The 26,842-nt window shown below is 36.1% G+C and overlaps 1 protein-coding gene across 5 annotated transcripts in view; it reads right to left on the reverse strand.

Annotated features, from left to right (window-relative positions):
* The window catches only part of DGKB (diacylglycerol kinase beta), a 359,718-nt gene that overhangs the window by 271,895 nt on the left and 60,981 nt on the right, over window positions 1-26,842 (reverse strand). For 3 of the 5 annotated variants that reach the window (XM_086741529.1, XM_086741531.1, XM_086741528.1), the window contains exons 3-4: window positions 18,178-18,254; window positions 12,244-12,264 (exon numbers count right to left, since the gene is read on the reverse strand). In XM_086741529.1, the coding sequence (XP_086597655.1) occupies window positions 12,244-12,264; window positions 18,178-18,254 (98 nt within the window). The remainder of the gene's footprint in view (window positions 1-12,243; window positions 12,265-18,177; window positions 18,255-26,842) is intronic. The other 2 variants (XM_086741533.1, XM_086741530.1) reach the window with 1 other exon arrangement.

The following is a 26,842-nucleotide window of genomic DNA, read 5'->3' on the forward strand; positions in this document are numbered from 1 at the left end:
ACCAAAAAACTTTACAAAATAAGACTTCATAAATCTTTACAATCTTCTATATTATTGGGTAATAAAACTCCTTTTGGTAATGAAACATTTTGATATAAGCCCAGAGAAGTACACATCCAAAAATACCATTGAGGTTCAGCTAATTTAAATAATAACATCCATATAAAATTACTTTCACTACTATTTTTAGAAGCAGTTCTTACTATTATAATTTCTCACGTATAGATTTTATCAATGTTTCAAATTACCTGAAATTAAAAAAAAAAAAGGTATATATCTACCTTGGAGAAAAGGAAAGGAGAAAGGACAGAAGGCACAAGTGAAATTGTAGAGTTTTAAATTATTTTTAGCAAATAAAATGTGTCAACCATTAAACATTTTTTAGCTTTTCTGAAAGCAGACATGAAACTGGACTTACTATGACTCAATGCAGAGGAAAATTAAAAATATCCATCTTGTTCTACATGATAAATTGTTAGGGAAAATCCATAATAGTTAATTAACCATCCAAAAAATTTCAAAATTAATCCCAGCACTAAACTGCCAACAAGAATTTAATCAATAACTATTGGTTTCCTGTAACCTCCCCTTAAACAGATCTGTACAATAAACTGAAAAAAGAAGAAATAGATCAAAGTTTATAATGAGTTCTAAATAATTAACTAACCCCTAAAGAAGGTTCTGGATTTGCCCCACTGCATTCAACTATGTAACAGAACAGATTTACAAAGAAAGGCATCCTAAGGTGTCTTTTATGCCTTTATTAACTGTGCCGTTCATTAATACCCTGTGATAAGGCATGACTTTTACTTCACAATGCTGTGCAGACTAAGAAACTTCTTATTTGATCTCATAACTGTAAAACTAGTAGCTAATTACAGTCTTATGAGAACAATATGGGTCAGCTCAGAAAAGGAAGGAAGACGCCTAAAGCTGGACATTGGTATTATACTGATGCTCTTATTCATACTGGGATCTTGAAGAACTCTCTCAAGTGCTACTAATCCATAAAGCACTTACACTTGATAAACCCTTTAGGTTTTTTTATTTTCGATTCCTAGGGTGTCCACAGACTTGTTTCCGAATATGAACAAAAACGTTAACAATCTCACTGGTTTGAAGATTTCATCATTTGCCTCACATCTAATACAATTAGTGTATATAAATCTGTGTTCTCAGGTATTCATGTTCACAAAAAAAAAAAAAAAAAAAAAAAAAGGAGTTCTAAATAAAAGGCACTGTGCACCAAGTGATATGGAGACCACCAATTCCTTCTGAAAGTACAGGAAAAAGTATCGGATTTTCCCTCCTACTTGAAAAAAATAATCTAGTAAAGATACCTCCTCAGTGGGGGTTGCATTAGCTGAATTCCATTGTTTGCCTGATGAAATTCAAACTTGTATCTCTTTCTCTAGAGAGTATCCAAATATTAAAGAAGAGCTGAAGAGTCACTGAGGGGAAAAAGAGGTTTCTGTATGTCTATGCCAATAAAACGATTAAATATTTACTTGTAAAAACGTTACTGGACAAATTACTGAAATAGTTCTTTGAATAAGGAGATGATCTGAATGTGTTTTAAGAGATCAGGTTAGTCAGGGAGATGTACCAAAACACATACCAAAATGTTTCCGCTGTTAAGGCAGTACTTCTGGACACATGGAATAATTTAAGGTGCTTAGGTAAATTTTATAGAAAATGGCTGAGATTTTTTTTTTTTAATTTTTTAAATTGCATACTAGAGTTGGGTACTAACTTCACTCAGGGTGGAGGTAACCCATTTTGGATCTAAGAACAAATTCATGTATCGCATATATATAAATACATATTCATGTATACATACTATTATATACCATATTACTTATTAAACAAAGCAGCAAATAGCAGCTATAGATCATTCAGAGACGTCATTCAATGCCTCTGGGACTATAACATGTCATCTTACATGCTGCATATAATTTACAATTAAATTTTGGCAAATATGCATTAGTCCAAAACACTTAACAGTGGGGTTTTTACTGTTAATGCCACAAATAGATTACACACAAAAAGTTCTGCCAGTGCAAATAACTTGCTATTACTTTCTTATGTTTAAGAATAGCAGAAGCAGTTCTTCTAACAGTGAACAAGACAGACTAATCTGAGTTATTTCCAGATAATATGAGAACATTCTTGTTGCGATGTCTGACTAAGCAAATACAGACAGATTTTCCCAGATTTTCACTTTCAGCCAAATTCGTCTTGTTAAAGAACCCATGCCCAACCAATGTGTTGCAGTGGAAATTTTTCTGAAGCTTATGGCATCCTTCACTTTACAAGAAAGCAGCAAACACAAACAATCAGGATTTGCTCTGCTAACTCCCATTACTTGGAAGAAAATTCCTTCCCTCATATAGCCCTTTAAGAACCAGGATAAAATAGAAATAATTAGGCCAAGAACTATTCTCATGATAACATTCTTCTAAAAAGATAATAAAAAAAAAAGAGTTAACACAAAGAACTCAGTTACAATGTCTTATAGATATTGTAAAATGTAAGGATATAAAACTAAAACAATGCTAACTTTATGAATATACAAAGTGGCAGCTGCAAAAGGTAATACTATCTAGCACCTATTTTGTCTAAACTAAAAATCTAGAGAGAGAGATAATGCCATTTGTGGACAGACTGGACTATGTAGGGAGGTAACATCTGAACCAGGGAGGCACAGGAGGAAACAGCAGTGACTATCAATCCTTCTTCCAAACTTGTTAGCCCCTCAGTCTCCACTACATCTCTGCTCCTTAACTCTTTTCCTTCATTCTGGCAGCAGCCATGGAAGCATCACTGGGTAAATGCATGTGGGGTGGGGAGGAAGGCTATAAATGAGCTACAGACTCCAGATTCGGACTCTTCAGAGATTTCAACCGCACCTAAAGGCAACCTACTTGCAGTAGCTGCCAGACACTACTAAGGAAAATGGTGATGGAGCAGACAAGAGGAGGGGTGGGGTTTTTTTTGAGTTATAAGGAATAATCTGCACTTAGTGGAAGAACTGAGGTAAGATCTAAAAGAAAATTCCTCTGTATTTCCCAATATAATACTTCTCCAGCTGCTAAAAGCTCCTGGGAAAATCTTTAATGGCTTTGACCAAGCATTCTGAGATGTTTTCCTGTTTTTCTATACTAACACATTGAAAAAGACAAATCTATAGAAAATTCTTTAACCTGAGCTTTTACTTTCCTTTTCCACGTCAGGAATCTGATCACTAGTGTATCCTTTTCAACATACGACAGGAAATCCTATGACAGAACAGTAAGCACATGTAAAAAGACACATAAAAACAAATTACGATCATTGAACGAGAAAAAAATGTTACTAAGGAATCTTGACTGCAAAGAATTGAAAGTCACCAAGAGATTAAACTCCTGGCAACTGACAAGATAAATAAATTACAGTTTTCAGGGTAAACTACATTTTTTCAAGAGAGTTTACAGGATGATGCTGCTCTCACTGACTAAAGAATTCTCAGCTCTGACGAAACAAAAATATTAAAATTAGTTTTAGATTTGTATAGATATTAAAAATCTCACTTTATTCACAGTTAGCAAAGCACTCTGGAATTTTATTCTCCTATTACTGCACAGAATACTACAAACCTTACAGTAAAGTGACCACTATTTTCCATAGCGCTATCACGACTATATGCACACTTCTTTGCAGTTACCCATGTATGTGATGAGGAGCTTCTGACATTATTAATACCACTAAAGAATGCATATACCTTCTCTTTTTACTCTACACCAATGGCATAAAGCAGAGCTCTTATTTCCTACTCTTTAATTTCTTTTGAATCCCAAATTCCCAGAATATGTGAAACTCCACTGAAAAAGAAATGGAGGTCAGTAAATGCTTAATATGCTTTAAAAGATCTCCAGTTACTATGATAAGAGTTCTGTTTCTTCTCAAGCACTCACTGGTAAATGCATTACACTAATTTAGTGCTAGCTCATAGAAGGTGAGTCTCTAAATTGCAAGAAAAACAGTAATTGAAGGACTGGTTTCCGAGTAGGAGCTATGATTATGCTTATCAAAATAACAGGCAATTTCAGGTATCTTCTAATTTCGTATCAGACATATATAGACCAATACTCAACTGAAAATACAAGGACTGCTTAGGTCTCTGATCTGGTTATGGCTACAACAGGCTACAGAAGTGCCTTCAAATACCCGATTCTGTCCGGACAGCAGAATGGCTTCTAACATCTTGTATGCCAGAGAGAAGGAGGCTGAACTCCATCTGCATTGCAAGGTTAGCAGGTTGTAAAATCTGCCTTAAAAGATCTATCACGGCTAACTGAAAGCATAGGATCACGTCTATGAATTCCAGCATCTTTGCAGAGAACAGAAACCTGTCCTTACACAATCCAGAGCAAATGTGCTGTGTTCTACTCATCCTCCACTACATATTGAACAGGACTGATCTCAGGTGATCGGTTATATACAACAATGTTGCTTGCTACTTGCTTAAAACTGGTGATGGCACAAAATTTTCCACAATTTACTTGGTTTGTAGTGAAAACCTGCGTTGGTGGGAGATGAGGAATTGTGCACATGAGACCCTTTATTATGTGTTCTTGCCTTTATAAGCAAGAACACACAGGAAATTATAAGCCAACAATTTGACACACTGTCAGCAATTTTCACCGGTGTCTTACTTCTTACAAGATATGAAGCATTCATATAGCTATCAGATCCCCCACACCAATTAAGCTTTTTCCCTCCCTGTGGTAAGTAGAAGTTAATACTCCTTAAATTATGCATTTCAGGCTGTGATGTCCCTAACTATGAATGTGATTATAGGTAAGGCAAGCCAGCTGCAGCAACTCATTCCTTGTCCCTCCATCCCACAGAGTAGAATGGACTCATGGGACAGGGGAGAGAAGTGGGGAAGCAGAGGAAAAAAAAAAAGAAATACTATACTGTGAGTATTTGGCTTCTTCCTTTCTCCTGTTAAGCTGTGCAATTTTATAATTTGCTCTTCTGCTTTACTGATGGTACGCAGCTGGTTTTGACTGGGGTAGAGTTAATTTTCTTCATAGCAACTAGTGTGGGGCTATGCTTTGAATTTGTGCTGCAAACAATGTTAGATGTTTTCATTATTGCTGAGCAGTGCATACACAGAGTCAAGGCTTCTCACATCACCCCACCAGCAAGGAGGCTGGGGATGCACAAGAAACTGGGAGGGGACACAGCTGGGACAGTTGACTCCAACTGACCAAAGGGATATTCCACACCTTATGATATCATGCTCCGCATATAAAATTGGGAGAAGAAGAAGGAGGGGGATGACATCTAGATTTATGGTGTTTTTCTTCCCAAGTAACCATTATGAGTGACGGAGCCCTGCTTTCCTGGAGTTAGCTGAACATCTGTCTGCTAATGGGAAGCTGTGAATTAATTCCTTGTTTTGCTTTGCTGTGTGTGCGGCTTTTACTTTACTTATTAAACTGTCTTTATCTCAGCTCATAAGTTTTCTCACTTTTACTCTTCCAATTCCCTCACTGTGGAAGGGGTGGGTGGGTGAGCAAGTGACTGTGTGGTGCTTAGCTGCCAGCTGGAGTTAAATCAGGACAGCATATTGTGAATATTTATGCATTTACGTTTATGTCCTGTGCCAACATACACAGAACTCTACATGATATAGACATCAGAACTCTGTATATCCCGATACTGAGAATACACAAAACGGTTTCTCAGTGAAAACCAGGATGTATACAAGTAAAGCAAATTTTGCATCCTTTATTGTATTATAAAGAAAACTCTTCTGAGGTCTTAACTGTGCTGTGTAATACTATGACTCCTACCATATTAAGATATTTGAAGAGAATAAATAATTTACTCAGAAAAAATTTACACTTTTTGACTCAAAATCTACTCTAACACCAAACTGCAACAGAAAAGGTCTAACTGCCTCCTGTATTTTCCTAGCTGCTATAAACGCAACAACCAGTTCTGCTGGATGACATGTAGAAGGAAGGAAGAGAAGCTGTATCACTCCACTTTCTTTCTCCTTACAAGATGCAAAAATCAACTTATTAACAGTCTCTTGACAAAAGAGTTGCCTTTGTGGATAGATGAGGGCAGGGAGGGGCAGAATAACAACTCCTTTTATTCCTCTCCACCACGCTGGCCACATAAATGGGAACAAGACATGATCAACTGTTTGGAATTAATCTCCACCCACAAATTCTTTTAAAAACCCACATTCTCTTTGGTCTTTTACTTCTTTTAAATTTGTAGAAAACATTTCAACATAAGCCACTGTTTTTGTCATTCTGAAAAACAGAATGTAAGAGAAGGGAAAAAACAAAAAAAAAAACCCAGAAAAGATAACTAAACCATTCCAGCAGACTTTCATGAAATATGGTTTTCACTTGAGAAAATTTCACAGATAATGGAAAGAGAATTAAGTTGAAATGTAGTTTTCAGTTAATTACTTTAAAAATTATGTTGTCTGATCTCCAAATGGTGCCAAAAATGTAGAGTATAATCAACTTTAATCTACTGACAGTAGTAGCTCTGGGTTATAATTGTTTGTGGGTAGGTCCCCTTAATTGATTATTTCTTTTTAAACAATTTATATTGACCTAATATTTGAAAAACGAGCTGTTGAAAAAGGAGTAGATGTTACAGGGCCTTCATTCACACATAATGCTACGAAAACAATCCTGCACATCAATGCTAGTGCATTAGTGACAACTACATGATTAGCTGTGAAAAGCAATGCTAAAGCACCCCCAATAAAAATCCAAGTTTTGAAGAGTCATTGATTCTGACAATGTTTTAAAACCCAACTTTTGCTAAAATAAATGGAAAAAAAGCAGAGACCATATAGAGAGGGTTAATAAGCTAGAAAACACAAATTACATGAGAATGCATAAGTTTTTGGTGTTTAAAATGTATATCTAATCTTCCTATGTCAGGAATTTAAATTAAATTTGGAATTCCTCATGGAGTTTGCCTTTATGCACCAGGGTAAAGTTTGGTTTATATTGAAAGTCCTTAGCATTTTCTGATCTAAGCATTTGATTTAATAAATTTTTTACATAATTTATTTCAAAAGTTCTGGTAACCAAATAAACCTACTTCTTAGATAAAGCAGCATCTAAATGTTCATCTATTGAGATGAAAGTTTACAAAAGAAAAAATAAAAATCACATGCTGTCACAGGCTGCTCCTACCAAATACTCCATATGGTCAAATAATATTTGGATATTATTAATAATACAGACATATATAACTGCCAAATTTTTCCCTCAGCTAGTATGTCTCTTCAAAGAAACAAACTCAACAAACCATCTGAAATGGAAATGGGAAGAATCAATTTTTACGCAATAACTAGATTTTTAAGTACAATCTTGTACTACACTCTCATGTTATTAAAATAAATTGATACTGGTTACTAAAATAAATCTGGAATGCATTGACCAACCACTGCAGTCTCATCTCAGTCTTATATCTGGGTAAGAAAGAAAAAAATTACCACCAGCAAGTTTTCTTTAGTACATGATTATGTAAGTACATGTGGTGTGTAAGTCTGCATATTCATAAGTACTACACACAAATATATAATATATTTACTATACAAAGGTGGGAGGAGCTATGAAGAAAGAGTCCTAAGGCACACACTTTTAGAAGGATCTTCTAGCAAATTATCACCCAGAGTGTATTGTATATCTATTACCAATAAAGAATGTCAGAAAAAATATCCATAAATTATTATGTACTAAACAAAGTTAATAGTAGACAGCTTGCATTCTGTCCCAGCAGAATTGGTCATCTGAAAGTTACAATTACTACAGAAGTTAGGAAAAATGGAGTAGGTGGCATGCTTCAGACTAAAACCAAATAAAATCGCAAAGTGAATGAACATCTGAAAAAAGTCAATTACGACAAAAAGTTCTTGTTGAATCAAACAATTTATCCACTTGTGAAGATTGCGCAAAATCCTACTTACAGACAAATGTGGCTGAATTCTCATTTTCATAATGTGGCTAAGAAAAATAATTTTCCTATCTGCATTCTATATCAGTAGCATTCTCACATACTTTAACCATAATGGTCTTCTCTGTCCATTGCAAACTTTTGCTACAACACTTCTAGCAAGAAAAATAACATGTGAAGATGTCACATAAACAGTTATTGTTCATCCCTCCTCCTTTAAAAGCTTTGAAGCATTCAGACTGACTAACTTTCATAACTGTTTCAATGAATGAATGAACTGTTTGCTGAGATTTAATACAACCTGGGCCTGACTAACTGGATCTTTCACTTGGAAGTCACCTATACCAACAGAAGAAGGTTTAAAATGTCTCATTTCACTTGGCAGCAATTTACATTCACTTTGCACTGAGTGAATTTACAGTCTTCAGGAAAGTGGAGCTGTGTTAATTGAACTAAGTTTGAGTTAGTCCTCACTAGAATTTAAAAGTATATAGCTTAGAAAGTAATAAAAAGATATGAGCAGTATCATCTCCTCAATTATATATGCTTACAGGCCAATGCTAGCAATAGTATCTGTATTGCACAAAAAGGAATTCAAGCCATTTCCATTTGTTGATTAATTCCTGCAATAAATTGTAATTAAAAGTGTTTTTTTTCCACATTCTGTTTCTCCACACAATTTCATATACAATATTTAGAAGCCACCATGCAGGTGAATAAATTGTACCTGCAGCCATCCTCATTCTTCAGCGTGAAAACCAACCAAATAAAAAACAAGCCATAATTAAATACTCTGGGTAAAATACTTTACTTTGTGTTTCCTAATTCAGCTTGAGTAAATCTACAGTAAGTTAAATGTGTTTAGAGATATAAATGAGAAACTAATGAAAATTAGGCTGTTCTACAGCCTCTTCATTGCCTGCAATTTCTAAATAATATCCTTTGTAAGTAAATAAAATAGATCTGCCCTGTGTCTGACCAGGTAGCATAAACATCTGTAGAACTGCTTACAAACACCACATAGTCCTTTATCACCCAACTATTACAAATAAAACCGAAAAACACTATAGCGCCAACACAGCACTCATTCGATGGCTTCAGAATTCTCACTGTTACAAATTAAACAGAATTTGAACATTAAATACTGTTCTCTTAAGAAAATGTCTGTCTTTGGTTTTGTTTTGCAGAGTCCAAATACCCATCAGCCAAACATCTCTCCCCTGCTATTTCTTCTGCAGCATTAATTCAGACATGTAGGGATCAAATGAAGGCATGGGGAAATACAATTAAGATTACAATCATTGAAAAACGGAGAAAGATACTTTTCCATTGATGTTAAATGCATCTTGGTAGTTAAACATTATGAAATCCATCATCGATGACTAGCAGAATAAATGGTTGCAACTCCTAATTTTGCATAAATATTGCACCATTGCACATATAACTGAGCTGAAATGCACCAATTTTAAATATACATTAATGGCAATATAAAAATTAAGAAATTAAATGCATCATTTCTGAAGGAATTTATTTCTGTGTTTAACTCACTTTAAGAAAATAACAACCTAGCTGATATTTCAAATTAATATGATAGAATGATATGATTAGAATAGCATTTTTCATACTTTATAACTTAGTACCATAATTGGTACCATATTTACACCATTTTCATGCTGTTATAGAAGCTGAAATACTGTCAGAGTAATCTGTCACTCTTTAAATAAAATATGTTAAAAATAAACCAGACACCAGTATGACCCTCTCCTTTTTTTTTTTGTTTTTTTTTTTTGTTTTTTTTTCTTTTAAAATGTGTAGCTAAAGCTACACATAAAGCAGCATATTCTTTGAAACAGAATGTTCCCTCTGGCCTGAATATCAAAAGAGATTAAAATTCTCTATTAACTTTATCCAAATACTGATAGTGGCACTCTAACAAACCAAAAAATATTTTTTCTTTTAAAATACTTTGAAACAGTATCTAGTGCACATCAGAACTGGAAAATAGTCCTCAAGTTAGCCATTTAATAAACTATGGGAATTAAACAGGTAACATGTAAATGAAAGCAGTATGAGGCTCATAAAGCTTAAACATAAAGGTATTGTGCAATGCAAAAAAAAAAAAGTAGAGAAAAAAGGATTAAAATGGGATCTTAAGATAGAGAAAGTATCAAAAGGGAAGGAAGATATCAAGGAGGGAGAGACATTAGCACAGACTGAGGAAAGGAGACAGAGGGACCACTGAAGATCATAAAAAAAAAAAATATGTTCAAAACTGAGCAGTTTGGCAGCAGAAACTGACTATCTGAAAGATTTTACTCCTCGTTGCCCTCAACACTTTCCACAGAAAGCAGGCTCACAGCCAGACTGTCAGCATCTCCTCCTGGCAGGTTTCCCAACTCTCTAGGTATCCAGGAAGCTGTTTCCCTAGAAAATCTGCCCAGAGAGCCAGAAAAACACTGTGTGCCCAGTGTCTGAATGGTAGCGTTTTCTGCTGGTGATACTCACAAGTTGCTAAATTTTTCTCCTTGTAGCTAAAAAAATGACATCCTTTCTTAGTCCTCAGTTTCTTACATGTCAGGGAAAGGCTTCTTCTACATAACAGATACGCTGTATTTCTCCACATCCTACTAACCCTTATGTAAATTAGTTTCCATTTGAGTTCACTTTGTCCCCTAATTTGGTCAAAAGCAGAAAGATGTGGTTTTTGCAGTATCTTTTTATAGAAAATTAAACCTTCCTATCTGTACTAGAAATACTTCACTTTATATATTATAATAAGGCAAGTAAATTAGTATCCTCTGTCAGACCAAAGAATGTAGCTGAAGGAAGTAATACAAAAATCCTTCTTTCAGTCCTTACCTCTGTATGCTTGAAATTTTAACTATCTTTCCACCTATGTAAATGGGCCTAAGACACTATCTTTTCTTACAAGTCTTGTCTTGTTCTCAAACCACCATGGCCACAGGAATACTATTACAATGTCCCAGTAATATATTTCTCTTCTTCATGACCAAGCCACAATGATGCTTTGCAATCATCTTGTGATCAGCTACCATACACAGCAATTTATCTAACAATGTCACTAGTCCCAGGGTACACCACACTGTTCTCTGCACTACTGCATTTAATTCCATTTCCATTTACTGTAGTCCATAACTTCATTGAGCTTTTCCAGTATAATATTCAGATTCTTTCCATCTTAGCAACAATTCCTAAATTTGGTTTAGTGTGTGATTCTATTAGTAGTCATCTACTTCTTTTGACAAAGTTATTAACAAAAATACTAATGAGATTAGTCTCAAGACTGCTCCTAGACACACCGCTTAAACCCAAATACCTTCTTTTTCAGGATCCATTGCAGTCACTCTGTTAGCTTACTTAAAAAAGTAATGTTGGTCATCTAAAGAAAACTGAGACCTTTTGTGAATGAGCACTGCTCTCAGTAACACACCTCCAAAAGCTGAACTGGCCTTTGACCCCAGAAAGTGAGGGGTTTCTACAAAACCAGTCCTTCCAGTCTCTTGATTTTCATTGTTCTCATGCTTGAGCTGCCTCTTCCCAGAACAGCAGAGCAGGGGCTTTTTAACAGCTCTGTGCTACAAAGGAAGAATAACTAGGTCATTTTAAAAACTAGTTCATTTGATTAATCCCTCTTCCCTACCTTTTTTTTTTTTTTTCCCCCACTGTATTTTTATACCTGGTTTTAGGCTACTGAAGCTTCTTAGGAGTAGAGTCTTGGGCTGATGATCAGCTCTTTAACCATTTCTCCTGCAACTGCCATACTTGCTTAAAGCACGCTATAAGCCTTATTGAAACTATAAAATCTGCAATTTTAAGCCTGCTACATATAAATGGTATTCTACGGTTATAGAAAGAGTACTTAATATTTTTTTTTTGAGATGTGTTATTGTCATTTCAGAATAATACAAACCATTATGAGATCTCACTAGTACGCAGAAATTTCTGTGACAAGTATGGAACAAGTTAATTACTTGCTCTTATGTTTAATATTCCTCTCAATTAATGTTAGTAAAATTATGTATTGTGAATGACAAAAATGAAATTCACCTAGTGAAAAAGTCTGCCAGCAGAAAAAGAGTGCACTTTACTCTCAGCCTTAAATATTTGTCTACTATCTGATAGAACAGCCACATGCAGTATTTATTAGTAAGTGACATCTCAATGGAAGCCTACAAAATAAAATATACTGCTCCTTTGCATAACAGAAGGGGAAAATAAAATCAAATTAAGATTACTTACTTGATTAAGTATATCTTGTTTCTGTAACGCATGCAAGGAAAGAAAGAATACACATACATTAGTGCAGTGTCGTAACACTCAGGCTCCGTGTTTATAATAGAACTATTTTTGTTGGAAGCTTAGTGATGTAGATGAACAGGCTTAAGACGTTAGATAGAATATCCCATTTTCTTGCATTAGCACATAGGTCAAGAAAATGGTTCTAAGTCAGCATTCTAGCTTTCATTAGAGAGCACAAGCAATTTGTTTTTAACCATGCAATGACAGATAACCAAGGAAAAAAAAAAGTAAATACAATGTTTGTCTTTTATCCCTGTATACTTAAAAAAAAAAACCCACAAAAAATTACTTGTTGCCAAGAACAGTAGTTAACAAAATAACTTAATTAGAAGTGAGGACAATGATAAATTCTAGAAATACATTTGACAATGATAAACTCTATAAATACATTAACAACAAAAGGAGAGCTAAGGAGAATCTCCATCCTTTATTGGATGCATAGCAACATAGTAACAAAGGATGAGGAAAAGGCTGAGGTACTTAATTGCCTTCTTTAATAGTAAGACCAGTTGTTCTTGGGGTACTCAGCCTGCAGAGCCGGAAGACAGAGACAGGGAGCAGAATGAAGCCCCCATAATCCAAGGGGAAATAGTTAGCAACCTCCTACACCACTTAGACACACACAGGTCTATGGGGACAGATGGGATTCACCCAAGAGTACTGAGGGAGCTGGCAGAAGTGCTCACCAAGCCACTTTCCACCATTTACCAGCAACCCTGGGTAACTGTGCAGGTCCCAGTTGACTGGAGGTTAGCAAACGTGACACTCATCTTGGAAGGAGTGTCGCAACTACACACCTGTCAGCCTCACCTAAGTGCCGGGGAATATTATGGAGCAGATCATCTTGAGTGTCATCACATGGAACATACAGGACAACTAGGTGATCAGGCCCAGTCAGCATGGGTTTATGAAAGGCAAGTCCTGCTTGACTAGCCTGATCTCTTCTATGACAAGATGACCCACCTAGTGGATGAGGGAAAGGCTGTGGATGTTGTTTACCTAGATTTCACTGAAGCCCGTGACACTGCATTCTCCTGGAGAAACTGGCTGTTCATGGCTTGGATGGGTGTACTCTTCAATGGGTAAAAAAAAGCGGCTTGATGGCCAAGCCCAGAGAGTTACAGTGAATGGAGTTAACTGTAGTTGGCAGTTGGCTTATTATCTTTATCAATTATCTGGACAAGTGGATCAAGCGCCCCCTCAGAAAGTTTGCAGATGACACCAAGTTGGGCAGCAGTGTTGATCTGCTTGAGGCTAGAAAGGCTCTACAGATGGATATGGACAGGCTGAATCAGTGGGTCAATGCCAATTGTATGTGATTCCACCCAGCTAAGCGTCAAGTCCTGCGTTTGGATCACAACAAGTCCATACAATGCTACAGGCTTAGGGAAGAGTGGCTGGAAAGCTACCTGGAGGAAAAGGACCCGGGGGTGTTGGTTGACAGTTGGTTGAATATGAGCTGGCAGTGTGCCCAGGTGGCCAAGGCGGCCAACAGCATCCTGGCTTGTACCAGAAATAGTGCGGCCAGCAGGACTAGGGAAGGGATTTTCCCCCTGTACTTGGCATTGCTGAGGCTGCGCCTTGAATAGTGTTCTGTTTTGGGCCCCTCAGTACAAGAAAGACACTCAGGTGCAGGAGCATGTCCAAAGAAGAGCAATGAATTTGGTGAAGGGTTTGGAGCACAAGTCTTATGAGGAGTGGCTGAGGGAACTGGGGTTGTTAAGCCTGGGGGAAAAGGAGGCTGAGGGGAGACCTTATCGCTCTCTACAACTACCTGAAAGGAGGTTGTAGTGAGCTGGATGTTGGTCTCTTCTCCCAAGTAACAAGTGATAGGACAAAAGAAAATGGCCTCAAGTTGTGCCAGGGGAGGTTTAGATTGGGTATTAGCAAAAATTTATTCACTGAAAGGGTTGTCAAGCATTGGAACAGGCTGCCCAGGGAAATGGTGGAGTCACCACCGTCCCTGGAGGTATTTCAAAGACATGTAGATGTGGCACTTAGGGACATGGTTTAGTGGTGAACTTGGAAGTGTTAGGTTTACAGTTAGACTCAATGATCTTGAGGGTCCTTTCCAACCTAAATGATTCTGTGATTCTATAAACACTACCAAGCACTGTTGCAGAAGTCATCATTATATGCTGCTTTAGCTTCTAATAGTTTTTACTCCTTTTAATAAAGGAATAAAATAATTAATTTTCTGCCTTAATCACAAACCACTATCACTACTTCCCAGTAAGAGGTACTACCTTAAAATTATAAATACAGTTGTATTCTCTGCATAAATTACATTGACTGTGCCAGACTTACTAAACTAGAGTTACCAGACATATCTCTGATACATCCACAGAGTTAAGTTAGAAAAACCCTAAAACCTCTGCAAATCAGAAGGACCCGGAGAAAGCTTCTTAGGAGTGTCTGTAGTACCTACAAAACCACAAAAATCTTTCAGAGTAGGCAGATGATTGCAACCTGACTGTAAAAATTCTGCCAGACTTAGGGCTTCAGCTCTCTGGGCTGAAGTGGAATGCGCTTTCTGTCATGCACTCATTGTCATAACTTTCCTGGAACCTTGTTTTCCTGGTCTTTCTGCGTAGGCACATTTATTCTTTTTATCCACATCGGAACTGTGGAACTCTGAAGCACTGCCCTGCTCCACATGTAGACCCAAGCTGCACCCTGACTACTTGTCTGGCTGAGACTCCTCCACACACCTTCCACTCTCACTCTTGATGCACTAGTTAACCCTAAAAGCTCTAGATGATAAGTAGGTAAGCAAGTAAACAAGAAATTATGATGCACTCCAAGAGATCCCTTAAAAAGAATGATGACATTAAGACTACAAGCACACAATGATGTATACTTACTGCCCATTTAGATACCATTTTAGCTTCATCTGCTTTCCTAATTCTTGCTAGCCTATTCAGTGCTCCTCTCAAAGTGAAATGGCTAAAACTAATTAATTTAAATAAATTTCAAATTATGGAAAGAATATTTATAAAATACAGCTTTCCAGGAGACTGATCTTAACCTACCTACATGTTTGACATCAAGTACAAAATCTGTACTTAGTTATTTGTCATTGACTTAGAGAAGAAGGCGGAAGGGCAGAGGTTCAGTAGCACTTCTAGAAGTTTTAGTCATCTCCCTTACATCGAAAGCAGAGAGTTAAAGCTCCATAGAAAACTCCCTATACTGGATGACCTTCTTATAATCAGATACATCATTTCCCCTAAGCCCAAAACCAACTCACTTGACAAGATATAAGATAATGGCAAAACAAACCGGATTACTTCAGGTAAAAAGCTTCGAATACCAATAGCTTTTCTTTTGCTATTTGCATCCCACTAGATCAGCTTGTGATAAAAATCTGCAATATAGAAGCAATGGAGTGGAATAAATTCCTAAACCCTTTAAGCAGGGAGAAGCTTGAAACAGGAAGTTCTTCAGGGTTTGTCTTAAGTACATAAATATACCACACTGCCAAACCTTCCATAGCTCTATGTTCCATGTTTATTGTTAAAAAACTGGCACCACCTTTTGGTAGAACATTGACAAGACTTGAAAAATACTTGAGTGCTTATGAGATAATGATCTAGGAAATAAAGAGCTAAAATGGAAACATGATGGTATCCTCTACAAAACACAACAAAACTGAAGCACTGTCTACAATATATGGAAGAAAAAGCTGCATTATAACTTATTTCGGCTGGATCAGTCAACTTTTGTCCTCTCATTTACAGATAATTATTATTTACTCAACTTAAATAGTACATCCAACTCAGGGAGTCCTCATCCAACCAGACACAATCGACTTGCAAATAATTCCATAAAGAGTTTATCCACATAGAAGACTGAATGCATGCAAAAAAAAAAAAATACAGACACACCTGTGCAAAGGCAGTTCTGTCTGATTTGGAATATTCAACTTAACTCAGCTGCAGGGGAAACTTCAGTCACTTTGCCTCCAGTTCACAGTTTACAGCATGAAACTTGAGCTAATAAATACTAGTAGATCCAAAGTAGCTTTGCTGCTAGCTCCGTTTTCTTTATGTTGCACTCTCTGAAGTCTAAGTACTGAGCAGCAAAGCACAAAAGCTGTCAGGGTTAGCCTGGGTCCAACACTGGCTCAGCAGTATTGCATAACTTAATCCCTGCTGAAGACAGTGAAGCCACCACAGGGTGTCTGACTTGCATTCCTTCCTTCCCTTCCATCCTCCCATCCTGCTTACTGGCCTGGGTGCTCTTCTGCTCTATAATCCCTGGGTGTTTCAGTATATTGGTAGGATTTTGCAAACAAATCACTGTGAAACGAAGAATTCTGGGAAACTCCATACAGAGTCATAGACTCTGCTCAGTACCAACCATGTTTATTAATTCCAGCTTTGCACAAATTCTGCCATTTCAGCCAGCTTCAGCCAGAGCAGTTGTCCAAGGTGCCCATAGTGATCACTTCTTGCCACGACCCCACATACCCCCATATTGGAGGAATGGGTTAAAAGAGACTAATCTCACAACTTTAAATACTGAGTTTTTATAAACAAACATTGATAATTTGATGTGTTACCTACATGGCAACATGTTATTTAAGTATTCATTAAATGCACAATTATTTTGTATTTTAAAAGATTACACTTCACAAAACTGAAAATGTATGATAACAGAAACTATGTGAATAATAAATTAAGACCATTTTAATCACAGACATTAAGAGAACAAAGAAAACTGCATCAGTTAAAAGTAAAAAAAAAAATAGCAAGCATTGAGTCTGTAAATCAACAATTCACATTTTTCTAAAACAAAACCAAAAACATGTCACAACTCTAACACAAATCAACAAAGGGAGGTCCTAGAGCCTATGTTACACTGGAGAATAAATTAGATGATCACAGCATTCCCATCCTTTCATAATCTATGATTCTATTTAACCAAAATAATGGAGATTTAAGATGATAACTTACAAGATCAACTTACATTATTTTACTAAATTATGAAATATTTTCCTCAGAAGCTGACTAAAATGACCAACATTATGCTTTGCAAAGTTCAAAGTGTCAAATAATTTTTCAATACTTAATGCATTATAACTACCTTACTTGACAATAATTCTTGTATTTTACATCCTGAAATGTAAGACCAAGTAATTTTTCATAATGGTTAGCATATTTTTCTATCCTGAATTCTACATAATGCAAGCACAGTTAGAAACATTACTATCAGAAATATTCCTAAAACAGGTTTTTATTTAGCTACATTTTGGATCACACTATTAGGATGTGCTAAGCAGACAGAAATTGTAACTGAGGATAATGGAAGAAAACAATCTGGCTTTTTCTAACAGCTAAACCAGAATATTTTGTCTAGTAGTGAATCTGTAGTGACAATGCACACATACATACACTTTTTTTTCAGCTGAATTCTTTGTTTCATAACATTAGAAAATAATTATCCTTTAATAATGGGGATCCCACTACCAGAAACAACACAAGAGAAACAGAATTTAAAAAGAAATCTTAACTGAAGAGATTTTACTTTTCTAACTTTTTTAATTATGCCTAACATTTCCAATTTTTAAAAAGAATTGGAAAGCATGTTAACCTTACCATAAGGGTTTTTTTTGTGTGCGTGTGTCTGTTTGTTTAAATGTTAGAAAAAAAAAAAAAAGTGGTATTATGTAAATTATTAAACTGGTCTGTTCTAATGTGATGTGTATAAACTTTTAGTTCTTCAAAATATTCATAGTTGTTTTCCAAACAGTTTCAAATACCCTAAACAGATGATTTATAAATAATCTTCTATTTCAAATGCTTAGATTTGCTATATTCGTAAATATTTCTCCCCACCATTTCTGAACATTGAAGAAAGAAGAAGAATTACCCCTTCAGGATTATATTTTGCTAACACACCACTGCCATGGAATTCTTCTAAGACATCCTTAATTTTCTTGGTGGAATCTGGATGAAAGAATAAAGAGAGAGAAAATGAAAATACAGAAAACTTATTTACATATTATGAACTGTAATTAAAGAAACAACAACCAAGCTGCTAATAGCTTTTTTCAATGCACATCAGTAATTTTCTCTAGCTGTATGAGGCTGTGTGCACAAAGAAAATGAGAACATGCTACACCCTTTCACCAAATACTGTAAAAATCAGCAAAAGCTGAGGAAAATGCTCAGAAGCAAACACTCTTTGACCCAATCCTTAACTATTGTTAAGTAACATATTTCTGAAGGAGTTGTTTGCAAGGATCATTTCAAAGTCACTTTTATTGTCCTTGAAAACTGAGTCATCTACAGAACACGGCCATTCCCAACACCAGTACTAAATCTCCTCTGGCACAGCTGCCAGTGAGTAGAGGAACTGTCAGAAGAGCTAGACGATATGAAGATAAAGGGGAAACTTGAAGGGAAAAAAAAAAAAAAGTATTTCTTTGCAGTCATGTCACAGAAAACAAATGCTAATGCTGCTATCGAAACTTCAATTTTTGCAGACCTCTAAGATATTCTAACCACTGTCAGCTACAGTAACTTTAGGACAACTTTCATCTGATAGAATTGTGCAAAATCCCTGCAGTTCAGAAGCACATAGGTCTAACCTTTCCAAGCTGTTTTTAATTGTCTACGTGCAGAATAACAACACAGTTATTTCAAAAAGTAGCCACTACATAAAATCCTTAAACTCATATTCACATAGAATACATCACATACACAACCATCTTCTCCACCTTAAATATCTCAGCAATACAACAAAAATAATTGTAACTCAGTTTTTTTTTCTTTAAACTGCAGTAGTTGAGTGCATAATGGCCATAACACTGAAGTAATCCATGAACTAGTAACGAGTAGCAGATGCATTACAGAAGAAAACAGGTAAACTTAATGGCTGCACATTGATTTCTACAACAAAGCCTGGAAGGAAAGGACAGAAGCAAAGAGTGCAGCAAGAACAGGACTATCACATGAGCAATTAGTTAGACACTTAAAATTGCAAACATTAGGATCTAGTCTGACTGATTTTTAAAGTTATATCAACAAAATATAGCATTGCAATAGTTCTTACAGAAAGTCAGCATCTTAAACGTGACTCTAAAAAAATACATTTAATAAATTATGTGACCTGGAGGTAGAAAACGTAGCAGCAAAGGATTTGAGAAATAGTTTTGTAACAGTTCATAACAGCTATAAACAGGACACATCAGTAAAATTCAGTTTTAAGAGGTGCTGGAGGAGTTGTTTCTCCCCCACCCTCATACAAAGTTCAGACAATAATAAGAATAGCTTTTTCAAATGTTTGTCATTTTATGAAACTTCCTTAAATGAAAACACCCAAGACTATGTGTGGCCTCAATACAACAGTTTATTTTCACTAATTGGATGCATTTCAATTGTAGTGTCAACTGTAAACAATGGAGTTTAGCTGGTCTCATGGATAGCCACAGCAAATATTTACTTGATAAAGTCATCTATAGTCTTACCACTGTGTTATGTGAAATATAGCAAAAATTGTAACTTTATGTGTAAAAAGACAAAAAAAACTATAAAAAAGAATAAATCAATATGCTAAGAAATAAATTGTATTAAGAACTCTAATTAGAAGCTGAAGGGTTAGACATTTACTGATTAGGACAAGTACATAAATTGAAAAGTGACAAAAATTTACTTTTTACTTGGTCTCTATTGTTTCAATATGTTTTTCAGTAGTCATATACACAGTTGTAAATAAAAATCATTGCATCTTATGAAAATGAAGTCAATAATTATGAAAGCAGCAGTGTGAGATGAGCAGATGTATGACAGAGGTGGCTATACTTCATCTTAAAAAAGGGTTTTTCTGAACTTTGGAGGAAACACGTTAAACACACATGGAATAGAAAGATGGCAAAGTCTCCTCATGCACCTTTTATTATCCAAATAAAATAATAATTAATTAAATAAATAAAATAGAAATAGCCCGCTTTCTAGCAGTTTTAAAACAATGTCTTAGTGTCTTGAGGTTTTCTACCAGCAATAACCATGCTTCTTTCATTCCCTATTTTGCCAGATGAAGTCTATTCATCTTTAAATTAGTATTATGCCTGTTCAACTGGAATTAAAACCAAAAACCTTTGTTGTTTCTTATTAAAAATATTTTTTCTTTTAATTTTATTCATATTCTTCTTAATCAAGTATCATTAAGACAGGAAATGTTCTTCCAGCAACAACACAATTATTCACCTTTTTTGAGCGTGAGCTTAAAGCAGTCACATCCAAAAAGCATAGCTAATTCCATGCTTGAAATAACTGTCAAGAAAAAAGGGTCTGTGGACATAAATTCTGCTTTGGTTGACCCAGCAAAACTCTTCAAAAGATTTCCACATTCTGGACAGAAGGTGTATTTTTTATGAGCACCTTGACATACATTTCACAGCCAAGGCAGAACCATTTTTCACAATCTTTTGTTCACAGTCATTCAATCACTTTTTTTTCAGTTCATGTGACAGCATCCAAACATGAATAGAGATCTCTTAAAGTGCTCAAAATGACATATCAATATTTTAAGTCAAAAACCAACTGACAATTTTCTCCATGTGTACTCTTCAACAGTGCTGACATTACTCAGAAAAACTAATTCTACTTCCTCATTCTCTAGTAGGCAAACTACTATGATGAACATGTTGCATCTTTACTAAGTTGACCTAAAGGGATATGAAGAATAGAATAATTTTTGAGTTTCACTCTTATTTGGGGATCACATTCCAAAACAAAAGAAGCAAGGAAATACAGGAGGCATTATCTTGGAAAGCTCTATGCCAATAAGAATGAGAAACTCAAATAAAATGTTCTAAATTCTACTTTAAAAAAAAGAAGTCAAGTACATGCTTTTCGACAAAAATAGACAAAAATTTCCAGAAAATATACACAGAAGTAAGCAGGAAGTTTTCCTAAGTTTCCTAACCAGGAAATAACAACAATGCTACGGGTTCCATTACAGTTTTTTAGTCTGAACCAAATCATCTACATACTCCCTGGAAAATGGTGGTGTAAGCACAGACATCAAACCAGGACCTGTGTTCTCACTGCTACCTACAATTACAGATGTTCTGCATAACTTAGGAACTTACCGCTTCGTGAGCAGTCTCAGTAAATTCATAAGCACCACTCATGTTATAATACAAATACGGTCTTAAACTCCATTGGATTACTCTTATCTGTTTTTTAAACCAAGGACAAATTCCTCCTTCGTCTAAGTCTCTGTATTCCAAGCTCTTCTCAAGAGAGGCAGTTTCTAAATATGTGTAGGTATAGCCCATAGCGTGTCACTGCAGGGCTTAAATCCCATCTTATCTGCAAAGCATAGTGTGGAAGACTGCTAACTGAAAAGATATTTCTAGTACATGGAAGAAAACTAGCTGGATTCCACACAGTGCTGCAGAAATTCTATTTTAAGATAAATACTACAAAACAATAGATACATAGATGAAACTCAAGCTAATGTATTGTTACAGAATAAAGGCAAAAAATTTAAAATAATGACACTAGAAATAAGAAAACTGCATGTACAACAGTAAAAGTGTCAAAGTGTCTGATTTTTCCTTAAGTATCCTTCAGTCCTAACAAAGATCCTTTTTATAAGCGAAGATAAATTTACATACTAAATTAAAACTGTTTAAGATTTAGCCCACATTAAAAATTATGATTCATTTTTTAACATGACTCATCTTTAGATGAGGAAGATTGAGCACTCAGTTGAGACTGGAATTTGGTGTACCATTTCTCCCACAATCAGAAAACACAAAACAGAAGGAAAGCTTGCCCAGATCACACACTTGGTCTACATTTTCTTCCCATCCTCCCAGAAAAACCCTTGAAAAGGATTTTTTTTTCTGAAGGAGAAAAAAAAAAAAACCACCAAAAAAACCCAGACAGACTTATAAGACAAATTATGTAAAACTGATCTTAAATCAGATGCTATACACACAAAACTTTTACAATTTACAGGGAAATAAGCACTAGAAAACAATTACTGGATTATGAGTAATTCCTTTCTAAATCCAGATATGTTTTCCAATCTCAGAAATTCATAATAACCCGCATACTTATTTGACCATAACCAATTTTAACATCTACAATAAAAAGTAGAGTAATAACCACTGTCTACCTCTATTTCCCTTTTGTAAACTTTATACAATACAAAAAATATCACAGGCATCCCAAGTCTTACCATGGTCAAGTTCAGAATTTATATATAAAAGCTCCAGATAGATTTTCTATACATCTTATTATGATTGAGGAAAAAAACAAAAGTGCAACCTTCAATACACAATTTTCTGCACGCTAACAAAGCCTCGCCCAAACTCAAAAGCTCTGCTTTGTAGATAAGCCAAGGAGAAGCATGGGGAAAAACCCAACACCCATAAAAGTAGATGCAACCATAAAAAAAAGGTATGTGTGTATATATATATATAAATTCATACACACAGCTTTTTTTTTTCTTTTTGCATAGTTTATTTTATTCAGAAATAAGCTTAACCGAAAGCTTTCCTGGTCTAGAAATACTAGTATGTTAAAAAGGCCAAGCCTGCCAACAAACTTATATGCAGCACCAAACAGTAAAAACTGCTCACCTTTCAATAAAAAGGTTGTTCCAGTAAAAACATGGTTTACCTGGTATGACTCAGTCTTGCAGCACGTCTGTGTTGGTAAGAGATACCTGACAGCTGACATCGAACCAGCAGAAGTCAGCAGCTTACATGTCCTATGCTTCCCATACGTATGGCTGCAGGCTTGCTGGTAAACCTCCTTTTATACAGGTCACACCTCAGTTTTGGTTTGTGACTTGTAAGTGGGCTTTTGATGGAAATTTCACAAAAGAAACAAACATTTAAAATGTTAAGTGGGATAAACACTCAATTTTGGTTGTCTTGTAATTAGAATTTAAAACCTATTGCAGCCTTGAAAAGAGTGGCCAGGTGAGGAAGGTGATCATTGATCTAAAGGAGACCTCCCCTCACTAGTTGCTACCAATGGTTTGCGTAACACTCCTTGAACTGGAGAATTTGAGTGACTGCACCCTCCAGAAAATCACATTCCCATTGAATTCTGTGATAAACAATTAGGAAAAAGCTTCTTAGAAACACGGGCAGAATTGGATAATGCTGCCTGAACAAATTTGACAGCAAGTGACTTCTGTAATGGGGAATGGAGAAGGCGGAAAAGGAGGCAGGTAAAGGAGGTGGGAATAGCAGCTTCTGCTGCAGAGGACAACTTCCTCCTGAGGTGCGATATGGGAGCTGCATCTTCCACTCATCCTCCCTGCTGAGGCCCGGCATCACAAGGTGGAAGATTGACCCGTTTCACCCATTGCTATGTTCTAAATAATACGCAGACAATCAAGGACTTCTTTGTGAAAAAAGCAATACTGACTGCATGTGCCAGCACATCTTTAATTCACATTAATAAAAAATGTCCACTAAATCCCACTTCCCTACAGCAGATGTTCAAGTGAAAGTACACAGCAAACAACAGGGATTTGGGGGGGAGTAGGGGAAGGCTTAATTTTTGTCTGCTAGTGGGATAAGCTTTGAAAAGAAGAAATAAGTAAAGGATAAAAATGTACTCCAGAACTTGAGAGGAACTACAGGTAATTCCTATGTGTACTTAAAAATATTTTGAGAGGAAAAAGAACTCATCATCTTTTACATTTTAAAATGACGACAGCTAACTTATTCAGCTTCTTTTGGACTCCTTCATCTCCTGAGTTTCAGAAAGCTAAGGCTGAAACACTTTGAAAGATCCTCATAGCGCATTTCTGAGAGCAAGGTTCAGGGTGTCAGGGCGCTGCAAGGGCTGGGGGCTTGCTGAGGCTGGGACACCGTGGCTCCCTTGGGGCAGCAGGGCAGGGTCTGGCAGCCAGGGCCTCTCACATCGCCACAGCTGTGAGCAGGGCAACCCAGGAGGCAGCCCCAGGCCCGGGCATCTCCCTGAGGATGGGGCAAGCCCGAGGCTGTTGGCCCATGGGTGGGCCCGACTCCGGGGAGCTGGAGACCAGCCCTGCTGCGGTGCTGCCAGGAGAGGGCTGGCTGGTATGGGGTCCTGGGCCAGAAGGCTGGGCAGGGACAGTTGGGCCTGACAGTACCCTCAAGGCCCAGAGACAGCATTACCTCATCCTAAGTTCATGAGGTGAGAAAGCCATGATATTGCAAGTGATTCTAACAGCTTCAAAATGCAGTATTTGTGCACGTAGTCAGTATGCCATACTTCAGAAACAGCCTGCCCTGAGACTGGGAAGGAGGAGACTCCTCGGGAGACCTCTCCAGCCTCAGATCCCATCACCCTGCTTGAGCCTGAAAACTAATACAAACTTCCAGCAAGCAACTTTGTGGCTCCTTCATTCCCTTTTCTCATTTCCTGCTTATTTACAGCTAGTCGCAATATCTGATACAGGCTGCCAACTTATAACTTTTCCAGTTAGAATGACAATGAAATGATTCTCTATTAAATTAAAGAAGTAATGCTATTGAACATATTTCACCCCAAACTCCAGGTCTAAGCACTAACTTTCAAACAGTGAAGAATCAAATCAGTTTAGTTTGAAATTTAGCATGTATTATTTCTGATTTTAAGTGGAAATAGGAAAATGGCTTTACAAGTTTGAGAATATTCATACTGGTTTTGAAATCTACATGTTCAAAAATACAGCAGTTTGCTTGTTTCTACTTTCCCTAGAATTATTCTTTATATTTTTTCATATGTATACTTTGAACTCATTATCTCATTAACCTAAACTTTAACTACTGCTTCAAAAATTACTGAACAGGATATATCAACATATAGTATATTCTCACATACCTATGTACTCAAACACAAGTCTAAAAAAATCAAATAATTTTTGCAGTTATTATAAAAACAAGTAGCTCAAGGAAGTGAAGTAAAAATGGCATAGGATTGCTCACATGTCTAAAATTAAATACTTTGCATACTCTGTGTCAGAAATTAAAAATATTTTTAAACATTCCAACTAACATGGAAGTAGATACCTATTAATATTTTATAGAAATCCACAAAAATTAAAAAGTGCTGAAAGTAAAATTAAGAAAGCATTACCATGTAGCCTTTCCTATCTACAAATAGGCCTAAAATACTTTATTTCTACCTAACATGTTATACTTATGCTTGATTCTTTTTCTATCAGCAAACTTTAGCTCCCCTGTCTATTCCTTCAACATACACTTACTAAAAAGTGATGCACAAGTTTTTCATATTTCTACATATCTCAAATCTAAAATTGCCAAACAGATTATGCAATACTAAGGTATACAAAGATGTTAAGAACTTGTGAATCTGAATTTACGTCACCACTAAAATTATCATATGAAATATAGTAACTGTGCAAAGGGAAACTGTGAAGTAGTTTAAGAGAACACTTTTCACCTGTTCACCATGAGGGTGAGTCAAAATTGGTAACGTATTTTACCAAGGTACCATGGCTTCTTTTGATTGCCTGCCTTTATTTTAAAGAGCTTGGGAGAAGGTCCTCAGGTTGTATAGCTTGCCCTGTGCAGTTGGGGGTCTGTTTGTTTGTCTTCCCCTCTCCTCCCATTTCTTTAGGAGCAGGCTGCCTTAAAGCCCTTATTTCATTGCAAGACATAACTTCAGAGCTACCTATGGTTCTTCCATTCTTCCATGCAGCACTGGCAATTCTTGAAATGATTCTGTACTTTTCTTGAAGCAGGAAGACTTAATGGTATTTTTTTCTCCCCCATTTTGCTTTATTATGTTTCTTGCTTCCAAAGTATCACATTTTACTCTTCCTCTAAAAAAAAATTTACAGGTTTATACAGTGACAGTTCTGTACATCCTATGTACTGAAACTGTATTCAGAGATGAAATTTTAGCTCTTTTGATACTTGAGGCAACACACCTGACTTTTACCTAAGATAATTTTCTTAACATTAAATAATTAATTATCTTATGCATAAGGGAATATAAATGCTGAATCAAGAGATTATTTATAAATGTAAAAATCCAACTCAATTTGGTTTTATTTGTCTTGTGGGTTTCTGATCCATTAAGACACATCATTCTTCCATTTCAGGATGTACTTACTATTGCAAAGAAATATTATTTAAAAATAAAATCTGCACTCTTACAATCATGATTCTCTATTATAGTTTACCTTGGGAGCAAAGGCTTTAAAGTCAAATACTTACCTAGACAGTAAAACTAAAAGAATTAGCAACACAAGTACACATTGCTCTGGATCTTGAACTACAAATGATGAAGGTTCCTGCACTTTCTGAGGATATGTACTAGTAATTAGCCGTTCTGCCCTTTGTCTGTGATTCCTAAACCTTTTTCTCTTCGTGATGATATGCTTAGCGTAATAGTGAAGAGCAGCTGAAAAAGTGTTCACTACAATGTGATCTTCCCAGGACTCAGAGATACAAGCCTTGACAATGCTATCAAAGTTTTTCAACATTTAGTGGCAATCAAAACTATTAAAAACTCTACAAAGCACTGTAACACTGTAATTGTATACTGTTATTTCAAACACACCCAAA

This window comes from Chlamydotis macqueenii, chromosome 2, assembly GCF_036417535.1.
Source record: "Chlamydotis macqueenii isolate bChlMac1 chromosome 2, bChlMac1.mat, whole genome shotgun sequence".
In the NCBI taxonomy this organism is placed as follows: Eukaryota; Metazoa; Chordata; class Aves; order Otidiformes; family Otididae; genus Chlamydotis; species Chlamydotis macqueenii.